Source organism: Furipterus horrens, unplaced genomic scaffold (assembly GCF_987537825.1).
Source record: "Furipterus horrens unplaced genomic scaffold, mFurHor1.1.pri manual_scaffold_2, whole genome shotgun sequence".
NCBI classification, from domain to species: Eukaryota; Metazoa; Chordata; class Mammalia; order Chiroptera; family Furipteridae; genus Furipterus; species Furipterus horrens.
Window position 1 is genome coordinate 43,628,404 of NW_028327172.1, and position 19,674 is coordinate 43,648,077.

Here is a 19,674-nt window from a genome sequence, read left to right on the forward strand (position 1 = left end):
AATCAAAAGACATAGGGTAGTGAAATGGATATGAAAACATGACCCACATATATGCTGTCTACAAGAGACACACCTCAAAACAAAAAATTTACATAGACTGAAAGTGAAAGGATGGAAAAAAGTATTTCAAGCAAATGGACGTGAAAAAAAACTGGGGTAGCAATACTTATATCAGACAAAACAGATTTCACAGCAAAGGCCATAAAAAGAGACAAAGAAGGACATTCCCTAATACTTAAGGGAACAATCCATCAAGAAGATATAACCCTTGTAAACATATATGCACCCAACTTAGGAGCACCCAAATATGTAAGGAAAATTTTGAAAGACTTCAGGAAGGACATAGACAGCAACACACTCATAGTAGGGGACTTTAACACCCCATTGTCAACAATGGGCAGGTCTTCAAAGCAAAGAAACACCAAAGATATTGAGGCATTGAACAACACTCTAGATCAAATGGACTTAGTCGATATATATAGAACTTTTCACCCCAAAAAAGCAAAATATACATTCTTTTCAAGTGCACATGGGACATTTTCAAAGATAGACCACATGGTAGGACACCAAACAAGCCTCAACAAATTCAAGAAAATTGAAATTATGTCAAGCATCTTCTCAGATCATGATGGCTTAAAATTGGAAATCAACCTCAAGGAAAAAACTCAAAGACATTCAAACTCATGGAGAATGAATAACAAGCTATTAAATAATGAATGGGTTAACAATGACATCAAGGAAGAAATCAAAAAGTTTCTGGAAACAAATGATAATGAACACACAACAACCCAAAACCTATGGGATAGAAAGCAGTCCTGAAAGGAAAGTTCATAGCAATACAGGCCTACCTAAAAAAGCTAGAAGAATCTCTAATAAAAAATTTAACCCTACGGCTACAAGAACTAGAGGAAGAACAACAAACAAAGCCCAGAACGAGTAGAAGGAAGGAAATCATCAAGATCAGAGCAGAATTAAATGACATAGACTAAACAAACAATTCAAAATATCAACAAAAGTAGAAGCTGGTTCTTTGAAAAGATAAACAAAATTGACAAGTCTTTAACCAGGTTCATCAAGAAAAAAAGAGAGAGGACCTAAATATATAAAATCAGAAAAGAAAGAGGAGAAATCACAACCGATATCACAGAAATACAAAGGATTGTAAGAAATTATTACGAACAACTGTATGGCAAGAAATTTGACAACCTAGAGGAAATGGACAAATTTCTGGAAACATAATCTTCCAAAACTGAATCAAGAAATAGGAAGCCTGAACAGGCCAATAACAACCAGTGAAATTGAAGCAGTAATAAAAAAAGCTCTGGGCACACAAAAGCCCTGGGCCAGATGGCTTCACAGGTGAATTTTACAAAACATTTAGGAAAGAACTAACCCCTTTCCTCCTCAGATTATTCCAAAGAATCAAAGAAGAGGGAAGACTCCCAAACTCGTTCTATGAAGCCAGTATAACCCCAATTCAAAAACCATATTAAGACACAACAAAGAAAAAAAACTACAGGCCAATATCATTGATGAACATAGATGCTAAAATCCTCAACAAAATACTGGCAAACTGGATCCAGCAACACATTAGAAAGATCATACATCACGATCAAGTGGGATTCATCCCAGGGATGCAAAGATGGTTTAATGTTTGCAAATCAATAAACGTAATACACCACATAAACAAAATGAAAGACAAAAACCACATGACCATATCAATAGATGCATAAAAGGCACTTGATAAAGTACAACACCCATTTATGATGAAAACTCTCAGCAAAATGGGAATAGAGGGAGCATATCTCAACATAATAAAGGCAATATACAAGAAACCTGAAGCCAACATCATACTCAATGGGCAAAAACTGAGAGCATTCCCGCTGAAGTCAGTAACAAGACAAGGATGTCCACTCTCCCCTCTCCTATTCAACATAGTCTTGGAGGTTCTAGTCACAACAATCGGACAAGAAAGAGAAATAAAAGGCATCCAAATTGGAAAAGAGGAAGTAAAACTGTCATTATTTGCAGATGACATGATAGTGTACATAGAAAACCCTATAGACTCCACAAAAAAACTACTCGACCTAATAAGTGAAATCGGCAAAACAGCAGAATACAAAGCCAATATTCAGAAATTGAAGGCATTTCTGTACACCAGCAATAAAATTTCAGAGATAGAAACTAAAAGAAAAATCCCATTTACTACAGCAACAAGAAAAATAAAGTATCTAGGAATAAACTTAACCAAAGAGGTAAAAGACCTGTACTTGGAAAACTACATAACACTGAAGAAAGAAATTAAGGAAGATACAAATAAATGGAAGCATATACCATGTTCATGGATGGGAAGAATCAACATCATTAAAATGTCCATACTACCCAAAGCAATTTATAGATTCAATGCAATCCCTATTAAAATACCAATGACATATTTCACAGACCTAGAACAAATACTTCAAAAATTTTTATGGAACCAAAAAAGACCCGAATAGCCACAGCAATCTTGAGGAAGAAGAACACAGTAGGAGGAATCACAATACCAGACATCAAACTATACTACAAAGCCACTGTGATCAAGACAGTCTGGTACTGGCATAAGAACAGACATATAGATCAATGGAACAGAATAGAGAGCCCAGAAATAAACCTAGGTCTATATGGTCAACTAATAATTGACAAAGGGGGAAGGAACATAAAATGGAATGAGAAGAGCCTCTTCAACAAATAGTGCTGGGAGAACTGGACAAGGACGTGCAAAAAAATGAAACTAGACCACCAACTTGCACCACACACAAGAATAAACTCAAGATGGATCAAAGACTTAAATGTAAGATGTGACACCATAAAAGTCTTAGAGGAAAGCATAGGCAGAAAAATTTCAGATATCCCACATAGCAATATTTTCACTGATATATCTCCTAAGGCAAGGGAAATAAAGGAAACAATAAACAAATGGGACTACATCAAACTAAAGAGTTTCTGCTCAGCAGAAGAAAACATCAGCAAGATGAAAAGGGAACAAACCGAATGGGAAAATATATTTGTCAGTGATACCTCAGACAAGGGATTGATCTCTAAAATATATAAAGACTTACACATCTCAACACCAAGAAGACAAACAGCCCAATTAAAAAGGGCAAAGGACCTCAACAAACACTTCTCCAAGGAGGATACATGAAGGGTCCATAGACATATGAAAAAATGCTCAGCATCACTAGCCATCAGAGAGCTGCAAATAAAAACCACAATGAGATACCTTTACACCAGTCGGAATGGCCATCATCAACAAATCAACAAACAACAAGTGCTGGCGAGGATGCAGAGAAATGGGAACCCTGGTGCATTGCTGGTCGGAATGCAGACTGGTGCAGCCACTATGGAAAACAGTATGGAATTTCCTCAAAAAACTAAAAATGGAACTGCCTTTTGAACCAGCAATTCCATTGCTAGGATTATATTTGAAAAATCCTGAGACACCAATTCAAAAGAAGCTATGCATCCCTGTGTTCATAGTAGCACTGTTTACAATAGCCAAGTGCTGGAAAGAGCCTAAGTGCCCATCTGTAGATTAGTGGATCAAGAAACTGTGGTATATTTACACAATGGAATACTATGCAGCAGAGAGAAAGAAGGAACTCCTGCCATTTGCGACAACATGGATGGAACTAGAGAGAATTATGCTTAGCGAAATAAGCCAGGCAATGAAAGAAAAATACCATATGATATCACCTAATATGGGAGACTAATGAACAACACAAACAAATGAACAAAATTGAACGAAGAACAGAAAAAACAGTTACCAGGAGGGTGGGAGGAGAAAAGGGGTAAATAGGGAAAGGGTCTAGTAAAGGAACTAGTATAAATAACCCATGAACATGGACAATGGGGTGGGGAATGACTGTGGGAGAAGGGGGGTGCTGGGTGAGGGGGAGAAATGGGGGAAAAATGGAAAAACTGTAATAGAAAAACGATAAAATTAAATTAAAAAAAAAAGATAATCACAGACATAGAAATGTCAAACTCAAAGTAAATACATGAAACCAAATGAGCAAAAGAAAGCAAAATACTAAAGGTTCCTGGAACAATCCATCAAAGCTGTTTATTAAAGAAGTATATTTAAAGAAAAGAAAAAAGAAAAGAAAACCCTAAAGATTTTACTAAAAGAAAAACTATTAGAACTAATAAGTTCAGCTAAGTTGCAGGATAAAGAATTAATATACAAAACCTGTTTTCTATACATCTATAATAAATAACTAGGAGGAATTAAAAAAACAATCCCACTTACAATTGCCTCAAAAGTATAAATACCTAAGAATAAATTTAACCAAGGAGGTAAAAAACCTACACTCTGAAACCTATAAGACATTGAAGGAAGAAATGTAAGAATATACAAATAAATGGAACAATATACCTCACTCATGGGTTGGAAGGATTAATTTTGTTAAAATGCCTTTATTACATACAGCAAAATATAGCTTCAATGCAATCCCTATTAAAATACCAATGGTATTCTTCTCAGAATTAAAACAACTAATACTAAAATTTATATGGAACCACAAGGACCCCAAATAGCCTAAAATTTTTGAGAAAGAATAAAGTGGAAGGTATCATACTCCTTGATATTAAATTATACTACAAAGCTACAATAATCAAAACAGTGTGGCATTGGCATAAAAACAGATATATAGATCAATGAAATAGAATAGAGCCCAGAAATAAATTCTCACTTATATGGTCAATTGACCTATGACAAAGGAGGCAAGGATATACAATGGGATAAAAACAGTCTCTTCAGTTAATGGTGTTAGAAAAAAACTGGACAGATACATGCAAAAAAGTGAAACTGGACCACTTTCTTATGTCATATACAAAAATAAACTCAAAATGGATTAAAGAATTAAATAAAACCATCAAAATCCTAGAACACAGCATAAGCAATACACTCTTTGACATTGCTCTTAACAATATGTCTTTGGATATGTCTCCTTGGGCAAGATCAATTTAAAAAATAAACAAATGGGACTATATTCAAAGGTTTTTACACAGTGAAGGAAACCATCAACAAAATGAAAAGATAACCTACTGAATGAGAGAAGACATTCACAAATGCTACATCCAATAAGGGGTTAATTTCCAAAATATATAAGAAACTCATACAATTTAATACCAAAATAATAATAACAATAATCCAATTAACAATGAGCAGAGGACCTAAATAGATATTTCTTGAAAGAGCACATACTGATGGCCAACAGATGTATGAAAATAAGCTCAACATAACTAATCATCAAGAAAATGCAAATTAATAAAACTAATAAGACCAGCTGTTAATAGAGGTTTTGTTGACCATGACTTTGACTGGAATGTCATGCCTAAAGGAGACATTCTTAGGCAGTGGTTGTTACCATAAAGCCCTAAGGAACTGGGATTGGCTTTCAAAGGTAATAAAAGCCCACAAGAAAAAAGGCCTGGTACCTTGGTTGGTTGTGTGGTCCATGGCGATCTTTCCAGGGAAGGAATGAAGGTTGCTTTCCTGAAAGATGGCTAGAAAGGACCTTAAGGTACAACTGAAAACCCGAAGGACTTGGAAAAAACAGGTGTTTACAGACAAGGCTAGATGGCAGGTATGTGGCTCAGCTTCTGTGCCCTGAAGGGCAGACTGAAAGTCACCCTGGAGGTTCCTTGTGTAAGTTCCAGCAAAGTAGATGTAAAGATCATATGTGATCATTTGCTGCTCTTGTTGTGTTTATGCAAATGAACAGGATAAATTAAAACTGGACTTAATGCAATCCCTTTAATGACAAAGAGAGTAATCTTAAGGAGAAAAATCACAATTCAAGGAAAACCACAATGCTCAGTGGTAGACTATAAAGTAGTGCAGCTAACCATCTTTAAAGTTTCTTTTCATGTAAAGCTTGTTTTCATTTGAAAGTTAAACTATGTCTGTGACATCATCAAAGATGCTTAATTTACCGGCAAGAAGAATGTCAAATGCCTTGCAACTGGATCTTTCCAATAAGAGAGTCTTGCAGATATAGAGACTGGTTTGTGGGTTATATTGTGTAAATTAATATGTGTGTTCTGTTTTTATAGGGCATAAGCCTATGATCTCATTACCTAAGTGATTGTCCATAGGTATAGGCCTCACTTAATCCCGTCTTCATTGCTGCCTCCGGAGATTCAACAGTTTGGCTGAACTAGGTGGCTGGGTTGGTGAAGCATGGGGTGGTCTGTGGGCTTCACTTTGAGGCTGGTTTCTCTTTTCTATCCTAGAGGCTTGGGCAGAAAGGGCCCAGAGGTCTGAGAGAGGGGAAACCTGGAATCTCCCCCTCAACCCGAACTAAGTATAGTGGGCAAAAGGGTTTTAGACAGGTGTGACATGCTTTGCACACCTTCCTCCAAGGAGCCTTTTTTTTTCTCCCTAATATGGGGCATTGAAAAATTAATCCTTGCCTTTTGTCATCTAGTGGTTATGGATTCAATGATGCCTTTTAACTTTGTTACCAAATCTGTTGCCCCTAGAATACAACAAGGATGCCAGCCTGTTAAACCAAGCATGCCGTGGTCTGGGGACAGCCAACTGACCTGGAGTCTGCACGATCCTTCCCCATGTGGGAAGGCCACCCTCCCCTCCACACCCCTACTCTTATTAGGGATTTCTGGACCCAAGGGTAGGTAGGACAATGACCATGTCCAGCTTGAAGCAGTAAGGGAGCACAGGACCTTCGCCCATTGTCCTTTATAAGATTATAAAGGGTCTTAAGTCTGAGAGGGGGTAATTGTTATTTTTTATTGTTATAAAAAGTTAATTAATTATTTTTAGAAAAGAAGAAAATGTAAATTAAAACCACAATGAGATATCACTTCACACCGGTCAAAATGGCTATCATCAATGAATCAACAAAGAACAAGTGCTGGGAAGATGTAGAGGAAAACAGAACCTTCAGACATTGTTAGTAGGAATGTAAATAGGTGTAGCCACTATTGGAGATTTCTCAAAAAAATTAAAAATAGAGCTTCCATACAATCCAGCAATTCTACCTCTGGGTATTTAACTGAAGGAAAAAAAAAAACCCACGGATTTGAAAAGACATATGCACCCCTATCTTTATGCAGCATTTCTAGTAATAGCCAAGAGATGGAAGCAAACTAGAAGTTCATCAGTAAATGAATGGATAAAGAAGATGTGACATATACTCATATTTATACACATAGTTATATATTTACTCAGAAATAAAAAAGAATGAAATCTTCCCATTTGTAACAACATGAATGGAATTTAAGACTATTATTATGCTAAGTCAGACAGGATAAAACAAATAAAGTATGATTTCACTTATATGTAGAATCTAAAAAAATAAAACCAACAAGTTAACAAAACAGAAACAGACCCATAGATGTAAGAACAAGCTGATAGTCACCAAGAGGAAGGGGATGGGGAGATGGGGTCAAGGGGGGCGGGGGGAGCATCTATGTATAAGCAGAGGAATGTGTTAAGGTATTTAGCAAAAAATGTGTGAAATAGAAATTTTTTTAAAGGCACTATACACACTATAAGGAGGGAAGATGGAATCATATAGAAACCATATAACATTGTTTGGGATAGAATTTAGTAAAAAGCAACCTCAAAGAGAATGAGTCAATTCTCTATACATGTTCAGTTCTCTGTTCAGTTCACTGTTTCAGAAATTAGTGTTAATTACTCACAGTTATAATAGTTTCTCTAGAGATGTCTTATTTACTGAGTAGTAGTTAGATAAATAAATGTTTTTAAAATATGAAAAATAAAATCAGGTCTAAGATTGTATGAAACTTAGTGAGGCTGTGGCTCATACAGAGGCAGGGGGAGGAGGAAGGAAAGTGAGAAACCAATTGGGTGGTCTCTCAACAAGGCAGATTTTATGACATGTAATGTGGTCAGTTTCTAGTCTCCTTCCACAAATTCACGTCCCAGGGTTTTGTACCAGCTCCCTACCCTTTCCTTAGCCCAGCTTCCTCAATGCCTGCACCTCCTTCTTGCCACTCCTCTCCTCAAGTACAGATAGACATCATCTGACAGCCACTGAACTTGTTGTCCTGATCTTTCTTGATTTAGGCAGAGGGTTGAGAGTTGAGGTCTGTAGTTGCAGCCGAAGGATTGTATCAAAGACAGAGCATAACCTGGACACACCTGTCTGCCACTCACAGCAAACAAGCACCCTGAGGGAGGCCGGGAAGGAGAGCTTCTGTGCCTAGGTGGTGGACTCATCTGTCTTCAAAAGCTCTCTGTCCAGCCTTCCTTTCCCCTTCTGTGAACACAAGCCTCCACCCCCAGAAACCCTAAGGTGACCTTTTTGTCAGGGCTTTCAGCAAATGGGTATTGAGGGTTATGGTAATGAATAATTTCAAGTTACAAATGAAAAAGATCTCCACATTAACTGTTTTAACTTAACAGAACTCCAGAGAAGTACAACCAATTCTATCTTGAGCTACTTAGGAGCAGAGATTGTGTGACCCATCACTGTAATCTCAGCATCCACCACAAAATGTTGCAAAAAGTTGATGCTCAATAAATGTTTAAAGCTGCTTGTTTCAATTACCCACTCGCTATTCTGTCAGGCAGGGCAGCCATTTCCCCAGATCAGATGAGACAGAGGGTCCAGCTCAGACCTCAGTTACATGTTTTTTGCTCATGGCCCCATTTGTTTCAGAAATTTTCTGGGTCTCACCCTTCAGAATTCAACTATATCTTAGGCCCTGACATTGGCCTGAGGGCACAAAGGGTTTAAATCCAAACAATGGAAATGAGTTTCAATGGAGGATTTCTTTGTTATTTTCCATGTGGACAGGATGTGCCTTCATTTGCTTATTTAGTAACCATCTAAATATCAAGAAAAGGAGAAGTTGCAAGGAGTCCAAGAAAAACCTAAATCATTTTAAGCAGCAGTATGTGTGTATACGTGTTCTGTGTTTGGGCAAGGAAGAAGTACAAGTTGTTTTAAAAGAATTCTTTAAATTTTTTTAATGACAGTTTGTGACCAGAAATTTAATCCAGTTTCACTCCACCAGCTTCCCAGTATCTGCTTCTAACTTTAAGGTGGGTTGTGGAAATAGTGATGAGAATGTGCCTGCTGAAATACTCAAGAAGGGCTTTTTATAAGAACCCAGTATCTGCAGCATAGAGCCAGGACAGATCGCTCATCTTGCTGGGAACTGCAAAGCCCACAGCGTATATGTGCCCAGCCCTCTGCGCTAAATTGGGTCACAGAGCCAGACATGGCTGCTCTCACATACTGATGAGTTCACCGTGGGAAATCGGCAAGTGAGCAGCACTAGGTGCCGTCAACCGGAAAGAACAAGGTTCGCTCAGAAGAGCCACTGGTCAGCCAGAGCTGAAGCGTGAGACGTAAAAACGGTTCCTTGGACCCAGAGCCAGCTGGGCCTCTGCTAAAGCAGAGCCTGAGAGGTCTCATCCGGGATTCCCACCCGGACCCGTCCGGGGACTGATTCCTGGGCCCTTTTACAGTTTTAAGCAGCTCTGAGCTGAGGAAAGGGCCAGAAAAACCAAGATAGCAGAGAAAAAATGCCGGCAAGCCCGGAGGTGTGCAGAGGACCCGTCCCCTCCTCCGATTGGCTAGAGTTGTCTTCATCCCTGTCTTTGATTGGCTGCTCCCACAAAGATGCCACTGATGCGCCGGATCCTACCCGCCGCTTATTGGCTTCGGTCCTGTGGGCGGGCCTGAGAGCCCTACGGGAAACGGAGGAGCGGCCGCTGCTGGGACCTTCTCCGGGCGGGAGGTTAAGTGCTGCGGTAAGACCCCTGCTTCTGACCTACCGTCTCCGACTTTGCGGACAGTAGGCAGTGGGATCCTGGTACTTCTGCTTTCGGCTTTCGCTACGGGGTGTTAGTCCGGGCTGAGGAGGGAGGTGGTTAGGCAGCTGTTCCTGCGCTCACCATACTCTGCCCCCCACGCTCCCGCTGCCCTAGGGCCCTGCCTCGCGCCTGGTGGCCAAAAGGTTGCCATCGCCCTGTGCTCCCGGACCCGGGAGGTCACCGCCTCCACCCGCCACTCTCCCCACTCCGGGCCCTCCTCGCGAGTCTTTAACAGGCTCCGCCCCCTCCCTTCAAATGTCTTTCCCAGACTGACTCCCCACCCTGCGAAAGGCAATTTCGAAGCAATTGAACGTTTAATAATTAAAGTTTTGTCGAAGTAATTTATGTATAATAAAGAACGCCACGAAACAGGTTTTATGTCGTAAGACCTATTGCTACCCACCCCTACATCCGTTTTGCAGAGGCCCTGCTTTTAATATTTTCATGTTTAGGTCTTTATATGATCCTACTAAATTTAAATCATATGCTTACACCGCATTTCTTGATTTATCATTTTTGAGATTTCTTTACCTCATTTACCTACTCCCACCAATATTCTATTTCCATTTTTATTCTTTTGTTGATCTTTGTAGCTTTCAGTCATGGATATCAACATGTATCCTGTCAGCTTTAGTTGGTAGCTCTTGGTGCCCCTCTGTGTTACATGAGGATATTGACATTTCTTCCACTTGCAAACTACAATCAGCTGGACCTCAACAGTTACATTTAATTCTCATATGTCAAAAAAATATTGGAGGCCCTGTTCTTGGGCATGAGGTCATAGTAGTGAACGAAATTGATGAAGTCGCTCTCCTCATGAAACATCTAGTGTGGGAAGTAAGACAATAAATGCATACATGTCAAGTGATGTTAAGATCAAGATTATAGAGAAGTCATTTCAAGCTGAGAACAGCAGGAACTCAGGTGGGGTAGAATAAACACATGAGGTCTGTAGGGAAATGTGGAAGTTTCTCTTTTTGCTTGACTGGACATGGGCACTTTTTCAAAGATGAAGAGCAAGAGCTTCTTTCTTATTGAACAGGATGCTGGGAAAACAGGATCGGCTCTTCAGTGGGTTAGTGATTTCATAAAACTAGGTTTTAGGATACTGGATCCCACAGCTTGGTAGGGATAGTGGGAGTGTGAGCAAAGAAGGAGGCAGGGAGGGCCTCCTGCTAGCCTTTAACAGAGAGCCCTACAAAATCTACTTACTGCTTCATTGCCTCTGGGAAGACTTACTGGACTACCTGAAGTGACAGTGATTTCTCTCTCTTGAATTTTTATTATACCTTGAAGCTGGAGAGGTTAGTAATTTGCCCAAGATTGAATGGAGGGGCACAGGACCAAGCATCTGTAAAATGAGAACAGTAAGGCTGTGAAATAAACTGAGCTAATCACATAAAATGCTGAGAATACTGTCTGACATGTAGCATAAGTGTTCAAGGAGTGATTGCTGTTATTATTAGTATATGTTATTGATTAACAAATTATAAAAGCATTTTGAATTTAGGAACTGTTTCCTATGTGTAGCTGGCATATTTATTTGAGAAATATTTATTCAGCAATAACTGCATTTCAGGCAGTGTTTAGGTGCTAAGGATACAGCAGTGAGACCAACATGCCTCTTTCCTTTACAGACTCCAGCTACTAACACAAACTTGCAAAGTGAACAAGTAAATATTGATAACTGTGCCAAGGGCCTACCATTGACCAAGTGAGTTCCAAACACATGTGGCCCTGGCAAAAATCTCAGGTTTCTTGCTAGGGTAGTGACTTCATCACAGGTTTGATTAGCATCAGATGACCTTTGTCTTTATCTGCCAAGGAGTGTTGTTTCATCTCTGCTTCTAACATATCACTGAAGGCTGAGGAGAGTGTCAGCATCTCAGTGAACACTGGTGCTGGAGAAGGAGCAGGGGTTGGGGAAAGGACAGCTTGTTCTCTTCTACTTTACACTTTAGTGTGCAGTGCAAGAAAACCAATTGAGCATATAGGCAATGGGTTTCTGGCATATTACCTTTCTGCCCCTTGCAGTATATAAGAATACATGTAAACATACCAGAGAGAGACTGGGGGAAATTCTGGCCTTATTCTGGATACTGAAACACCCCACTTTATGTGACCTTATTCAAGTTCAAGAGAAATAATGCTGATTTGGAAAGTGTGATTGAGGTGGAGTGGGAATGGTCAGGTGAATGAACCCAAAGGAGGGTCAGAGATGACCGAATGAATAAAAACTGAGAACTCCCAACATTCACCTGCTTTGGCATCCCCAAGTGTCCCTTTGTGGTGTGAGTCATATGACCCAGTCAGAACTTCTGTTGGGAAGCCCAGTACTTAGTAAACAGGGTCAATGGAGGATCGAAAGGAGAAACTTGTTTTTTTTTCACTCATTAATAATCCCTTGTACTGATCCCTCTGCTCTTTTGTTACCTTTCCCTCTCATTTGTTTTTCTTTTCTTCTTCTCAGCCTTTATGACCTCTGCCTGGTTTTGTTCATGTTCTGAGGAGGCTGTGAAAAGGAGCCATGGATCCTGCAGCATTGGTAGAAGCCGTGGTCGAAGAAGTGGCCTGTCCCATCTGCATGACCTACCTGAGGGAGCCTGTGAGCATTGACTGTGGCCACAGCTTCTGCCACAGCTGTCTCTCTGGACTCTGGGAGGTCCCAGGGGAATCCCAGAACTGGGGTTACACATGTCCCCTCTGCCGGGCTCCTGTCCAGCCAAGGAACCTGAGGCCCAATTGGCAGCTGGCCAGTGTGGTAGAAAAAGTCCGTCTGCTAGGGCTGCACCCAGGAATGGCGCTGAAGGGTAATGTGTGTGAGCTGCATGGAGAACAGCTAAAGATGTTCTGCAAAGAGGATGGCCTGATCACATGTGAGGCTTGCAGCCAGTCCCCTGAGCATGAAGCCCACAGTGTTGTGCCCATGGAGGATGTCGCCTGGGAATATAAGGTGGGAGACAAAGGCTTGCTACCCCAATCTCTCCCATGCCTCTCACTTGGCTATCTCTATATTAAGGACTTGGCCAGAGGCCTCAGAGATAAAATGAGAACTGATTCCTTTGGTCCTCAAGCCCACAGAGCCTTGGGACCTGAAACAATGAACCACATCTCTCATTACATTTATGACCTTCTTTGACTTCTTTCCCTCCCATTTCCATGCCCCATCCCCAATCCCAAAATGGATTAATGCCTAACCCAAAGATGCTTCCTCGCTGAGAATGTGAAGAAGACCAGTCTGGTGGAGCTGGGGTTCTTGGAGCCTCAGATGAATTCATGTATGAGATAGGGCTGCACCTATCAGAACCTGCAAACCCCTACCAATGCTATAAATAGTCATTTGACATTGTATGGGTCACTTTAACTTCCTTGTTTTATAGACAAAACTGAGGCTTAGAAACTTGAGATCATGATAATTGGTTTTAGAGCTGGAAGAGACTATGACTGAGTTATTTAGGATTGACTTTAGGTTAAGTTAGTCAAAAGTTAGTTAAAGGAAGATCAAAGGATACAACTCAGCTCTTCTTGCTTTTTGGCCAGTATTCTTTCTCCTCTACCAAGACTTATTGCAGAGGAGGAGGGGACGGGGTGTCATCTCTGAACACACTTGCTACCCCTTTTGTATACTTACCTCATCGCTTTCAGTTTCTTATACTTTTCTCAGCTATATATGCTGACATATCTTGACTAGAATTATGTAATGATTCTGTGATCCAGTGATACAATATTGGTCTTAATTCTATTTCCAGAAGTTGAAACGAGAATGTAAGAGTATAAGACAAATCCCCAGAACTGTCTGTTTTTCTGTATGAGAAGAATTTCTAAAAAACTAAGAGTATTAACTTACTCTTTTTGCTTTGAGAGAGCTAGAATAAGGAGGTGGTATCACATAGGCATCGGAGTTACACAGCAGTCTTAAATCCCAGCCCAAATCATTGACTAGCTGAATGACTTTGAGTATGTCTCTAAACCTCAGTTTTCTTATCTATACAATGAGGATAATACCAGTCTCAAGGGATTGTGAGTATTGAATGTATGTTTAATACCAAGTGCCATGTGTGGCACTTGATAACTCTGTAACAAAATGGTTAATATTATCATCAGAACACTTTATGCTTTCCAGTAGTAATCTCTTGTACTGGTACAGTATTCCGGGATAGTGCTGCTTATCTTTAACGGGCATTTGAACCACCCAAAGTTATTGCTAAAATTCAGATTCTAACTCAGGAGGTCTGGGGTGGGGCTCGAGACTCCACATTTCTAACAAGCTCCCGGATGGTGCTGGTGCTGCCAACTCACTTGGACCACACTTTGAATACAAAGGGTTTATGTAAGGATAAAAAGAGGGATGGATAGGAAGTTCAAGGTGGTTTTCTGGCAAGCTTGGAAACAGATATTTTCTTCTACTATACAGAAACTTAGAGATCCTGGGAGTTGAAGTGATTCTCAGATCAAAAGCTACTTTGGATGTCATGTAGGCAGGAGTCCACTCCCTCTTTGGCATCCCTTTGCTCCCAGCATTTAATCTTGCTCATCACCTGAGGGACACTTATTTTTCCCATGACCTACCAGTGCTAGGGAGCCTTGGTATCAACCCCGCTTCCCAAGATGGCCTCATGAGGTGTTTATCTCTTTTAGTGGAAACTCCATGAGGCTCTGGAACATCTGAGGAAAGAGCAAGAAGAGGCCTGGAAGCTGGAAGTTGGTGAGAGGAAACGAACTGCCACCTGGAAGGCAGGTTGCCACCTGGGGAAGGAGTTTGGGTGGTCCCGGTGTTGTCCTGGAGCTGGCTTATGGTAGCTTCCTCATCTCTGTGAAGCAGAATGTGGGATTTGAAGTCAGAAAGCCAGGAATGCTCATACCAGCTTTCTCTACCAGGTCCGCAGCCTTAGGCAGGCCATGTACTTCTGCTCCCAGTTTCTTGATTGTGATGTAGGGATTACCTCTGACCTAAGATCCTCATATGTCCTCATATACACCTCAATTATGTGTCAGCTCACAGTGGTGTGATTTGTGTAATGCTTAGTAAAACATAGGTTCTGTTTCACTTTCCCCAGTTAGAGCATACTTACTAAAAACTAAGTCATTAAAATCCTGGAAAGTTATCTCTGAAGTAAATTCAAAGGCCATAACTACCAAACTATCAGAACCTTCGGTCAATGGAACGTAATACTTAACCAGTCAAAAACAACATATTGAACTGATCTAATACCAGCAAGGAGCAAAAGCATCAAACAGTGTAGTTATTACACTACCTTAGAGGCTTAAGTGTAATGCTCTGGTCATTGTTCTGAAAATTGGCAATAGTTAGAGCATATAGTACCAAGATAATGTCCTGGGCCTACTGGAGTCAGTAAGAATAAGGAATAGGGACCCAGGAACATGTACAGAAGCATGTGGGAACAGAGTAGGAAAAAATAGTATCCTTTATCTTAGCCTCTACAGTGCCTGATGCACAGTTGGTACCAAAATATTCCAGGTATCCTCAGTCCCAGGTGGCCCTTACATGAACAATATCAGTGCTTATTTCTGACCTTGGCTGTGTAGATACAGGTGGAAACTCGAAAGCAGAGTATCATGTGGGAGTTTGAGAAGTATCAGCGATTACTAAAGAAAAAGCCACTAGGTCAGCAGCTGGAGGTAGACGCAGCCACAGCTCTCACCAGCCTGGAGCAGGAAGAGGGGGAAACCAGACAGAAACTGGAGTTGAATCACAACACACTCATCCAGCAGAGCCGGGTCCTGTGCAGGTTGATTGCAGAGCTGGAAGAGAGGTCTCACAGGCCTGTCCGATGGATGCTGCAGGTGAGAGGATCTCGTTTCCATCCCCCTACTCCGCCATCCCCACTAATGCCTGCTCTTTTCCTACCCCTGGGTGGTTGGACAACCTGAGCCATTGTAGGCACATAGGTGGGGTGGTGTCCAGGCAGCTCTAGCATCATACCACCCCTGGAGTCGGTCAGTCCAGCTCAGCCTGCCCTCCTCCCTTCCTGTAGGGTTCTCCCCTCTGCCTCTGCACACCTTCTCTCTAGCCTTGCTTTCTGCCTTTCCTACCCTTAGGAAAACCCCCGCCCAGGAAGAGCACATACTCATGTGTTGCATTTTTTTTTTCTCCTTCTAGGGTATTCGTGATGTCTTAAACAGGTAATGTTCCCGTCCTTGGAGCTCCTAGGCAGACCTTGGAGGGATAGTGGGGCCTGGCCAGAAATGGGAGGAACTGACACTCAGTACTGTAGAAGAGCAGGGGCTGCTCCAAAACCTTCTCCCTCTTTCCTTGTATTGGCCAAAGAAGCTTTGTTCGTCCTTCTTTTTTCTTCTTTGTGTTGGGTCAGATTCATTTCAAGTATTACCAGTAAGAATTTCAGGAAAGTTATAAAATATGTATTTTCAAGTAGGTCTCCCAAGGAGGGAAAAACACCACAGATGCATCCATTAGTGCTCTAAGCCGAGGGTAGCTTTTCTCTTCTGTGGCATACCTGTTCTTCTCCCCATGTAAGGTGCACACCTCACCCTTCTCCCAGCATTAGAACGCAAATGTTCTCTCTGTGCCACAAATGATTCATCTCAGTCAAATAAGCATCACATCTCTGTTTTGCCCAGTGATGCTAGAGAGGGGCACCTGCTTTCCAAGCCCCTCTTCCCAGTACTAAGGGAAGGTCCATGTGGCAGAGGTAAGACTTCTTACCTTCAAGGCTTAACCCTCTTCTACTAGGAGCCAGTCTTGGAACCTGCAGCGGCCAGAACCAGTCTCCCTGGAGCTGAAAACAGTTTGCTGTGTACCAGGCCTAAGAGAGATCCTGAAGACGTACGCAGGTAACAAGTGCTGGGGGAGGCTGTGATGGGCAGTGGGAGGAACTCCTCCCAGAGAAATAAAATTGTTCGGCACCCTCTGGATGCCCCCAGCTAGCCCCACTCCCACCCTTCACTGAGAAATCTGTGGCTATATTTACCAGACAGACCTCTCCCATGCCTCCTCGCTCTGTACCAGCATTGCCAACCAGGATCTTTTTCCCTAGCTGATGTGCGCCTTGATCCAGACACTGCTTATTCCCGCCTCATCGTGTCTGAGGACAGAAAATGCGTGCGCTATGGAGACACAAAGCAGAAACTGCCCGACAATCCAGAGAGATTCTACCGCTATAATATCGTCCTGGGCAGCCAGTGCATCTCCTCAGGCCAGCACTACTGGGAGGTGGAGGTGGGAGACAGGTCTGAATGGGGCCTGGGAGTGTGTAAGGAAGATGTCGACCGGAAGGAGGTAGTCTATTTATCCCCCTACTATGGATTCTGGGTGATAAGGCTGAGGAAAGGCAATGAGTACCGGGCAGGCACCGATGAATATCCGCTCCTGTCCTTGCCAGTCCCTCCCCGACGGGTGGGCGTCTTCCTGGATTATGAGGCCCATGATATCTCCTTCTACAACGTGACTGACAATGGCTCCCACATTTTTACTTTTCCCCACTATCCCTTCTCTGGGCGCCTCCTGCCCTATTTTAGTCCTTGCTACAGCATTGGTGCCAACAACACCGCTCCTCTGGCCATCTGCTCCTTGGATGGGGAGGACTAAGATAGCCGCCATCCCAGGCAAAGGCCTTGGAATTTCACCTGTGCCACAGGGGTCTTGAAGAGCCCTGCCCCTGACTAAGGCCCCCTTAAACTGAGTTGAGCCTAGAATCGGGGATTCTTCTGCGTTGCCCAGTGGTCTGCTGTCCCTGCGCCAGAGTCTCTCACTAAGCCACTCACATGAAAGTGGTGAGGCTTAGTCAAATGAGCATTGTCCCCTGTGAGGGAAGCATGACAGGGCTCATGGTGAGGATCAGAGTGGCTCTAACAATGAGGACTTGTCCTTTCTGTAGCTCAGGCCCCTCTTTTTCTGGCCCTGTTGTTGCCATAATTAAGTCAGTGAGAGCGATGAAGTAGATCCAGCCTTCTGGAAACCTGTTAGATAGGGTTTACCAACAAGCCAGAAGGACACTGCTCATATCCAGAACTGGCTGCTGTGCTGAGGCCAGTTGGAGGGGACCTCACCTGAGGTTTGCTGCGAATGAGCAAATGTTTAACCCCAGCTCTCTGATCTCTAAACTATAGAAATGAATTGCAGATTGGCCAGACACTCCAGTGGTCATCCCCCTCTGAGCAGGAGCTGGACTCCCCACTGTGTGTCAGACTCTAAGGAGACTTGTGTCCTGGTCCTCCCCTTCTGGGTGGCAGGATAGGAAAACCTGTAAGCCTTGTTTTTATTTTCACTTTATGGATGAGAAAACTGAAATGGCCTTAATAGAGCAAGTTATCGCTCATAAAGCTGTTAAAAGAAGATTGTATATTATAAAGTATTTCTCACATTTAAATGAAACAAGATTGAGACTCACTTCTCAGGCCACATGTCATTCATTACATTTGGGTCTGAAACTTCCCACTTGTTTGAAAGATGTTTTGTCCTACATGGAAAAATGGGTAGAGGGGCCACATACTCTCCTACCTCACAGGGTGGTTGTGAGGATCTCAGATCCATCCCATACTTGTGCTCCTTTCTCATGGACAGAGAAAGGCCAGCCATGGACATTGCCTGTGTAACCTTCCTATCTCACCCTCTCAGCCAGCACCTTACAGCAGGGCCTTTGTGTCGCAGGGCCTCTCCTGACAGTCTAGAGCAGCGGTTCTCAACCTGTGGGTTGCGACCCCTTTGGGGGTCAAATGACCCTTTCACAGGGGCCGCCTAAGACCATTGGAAAACACATATATAATTACATATTGTTTTTGCGACTAATCACTATGCTTTAGTTATGGTTGGGGGTCACCACAACATGAGGAACTGTATTAAAGGGTTGCGGCATTAGGAAGGTTGAGAACCACTGGTCTAGAGCCTTTTAGACAGTACGTGGCCACGCCAGGGGCAAACTCTGGGTCCAAGGTAATATATTGTGAATCTATTTTTTGTATGTTTGTCTTCTTCAGATTAGAGTCAGAACTGTTACCACAGGTTAGAGAATGAAGATAATTTTTAAAAGGAAAGAAAAAAAACAGAAAGGAAGACTTACCCACAAACTAGTTGGACTGAAGTTTGGATCTTTTTGTGTCATCAAGGGAATTTGCATGGTTCTGGTAACTAACATTCTCCCTGCCTTTGTCTTCTCAAAAGCTATGACAGAAGGAGAAATGGGGGAAGGAAGTATGAGGGGAAAAGAACAGGCACAAGAAGCCAGTTTTGGAGCCATATATTTTAATGGAGGGGAAATTAAGACCATATATCTGTGCTGTTGACCTAAAAGTGATTGCTGTATGTGGCAAAAATAATTCACTGCAAGCCTTAAGGGTACGATGTGGGAATAATTGTGTCTGGAAACAAAGTGCAGGACTAGCATATGAGAATTAATGGCTTTGCCTATTGTGAGAGACTACAATATGTACATCACATATTGTCACCATGACTGTATGACACCACTTCTGATGTAGTTTAGATGTGATAGTAGTGACTGTTTGGGTTGGATTGAGCAGCCAAGAATATACTGGGTGATGTATAGACAGAAGCAAAGTAATTCCTGTTAATAAACAATAGTAAAAATTGTCTTTCTAATTTAATTGTATTGGCCGTTAGCATATGAAGGAGGAGCCCTGGCTGGGTGGCTCAGTTGGTTGGAGCATCCCATACACCAAAAGGGTGTGGGTTCAATTCCCAGTTAGGGCACATACATAGGCTGCAGGTTTGATCCCTGGTCAGGGCAAGTATGGGAGGCAACCAATCCATGTTTCTTATATCAATGTTTCTCTCTCTCTTTCTCTTCCCTGCCCCCTTTCTCTAAACATATCCTCAGGTGAGG

At 42.1% G+C, this 19,674-nt stretch overlaps 1 protein-coding gene across 1 annotated transcript; it reads left to right on the forward strand.

Annotated features, from left to right (window-relative positions):
* The first annotated feature begins 9,726 nt into the window (after positions 1–9,726).
* Positions 9,727–19,430, forward strand: TRIM68 (tripartite motif containing 68). Its single transcript, XM_090264620.1, has 7 exons — positions 9,727–9,793; positions 12,327–12,809; positions 14,495–14,590; positions 15,404–15,661; positions 15,978–16,000; positions 16,569–16,669; positions 16,873–19,430. The coding sequence occupies exons 2-7, from the start codon at positions 12,384–12,386 to the stop codon at positions 17,421–17,423; spliced, it is 1,455 nt and encodes a 484-aa protein (XP_090120746.1). The 5' UTR covers positions 9,727–9,793; positions 12,327–12,383; the 3' UTR covers positions 17,424–19,430.
* Positions 19,431–19,674: the final 244 nt, after the last annotated feature.

Excerpts from the sequence above, each read along its gene's own strand:
- TRIM68 (XM_090264620.1), top strand. The coding sequence starts at position 12,384 with ATGGATCCTGCAGCATTGGTAGAAGCCGTGGTCGAAGAAGTGGCCTGT. Across the intron at positions 16,001-16,568 it reads ATTCGTGATGTCTTAAACAG|GAGCCAGTCTTGGAACCTGC; the intron begins GTAATGTTCCCG and ends CTCTTCTACTAG. Across the intron at positions 16,670-16,872 it reads GATCCTGAAGACGTACGCAG|CTGATGTGCGCCTTGATCCA; the intron begins GTAACAAGTGCT and ends CTTTTTCCCTAG.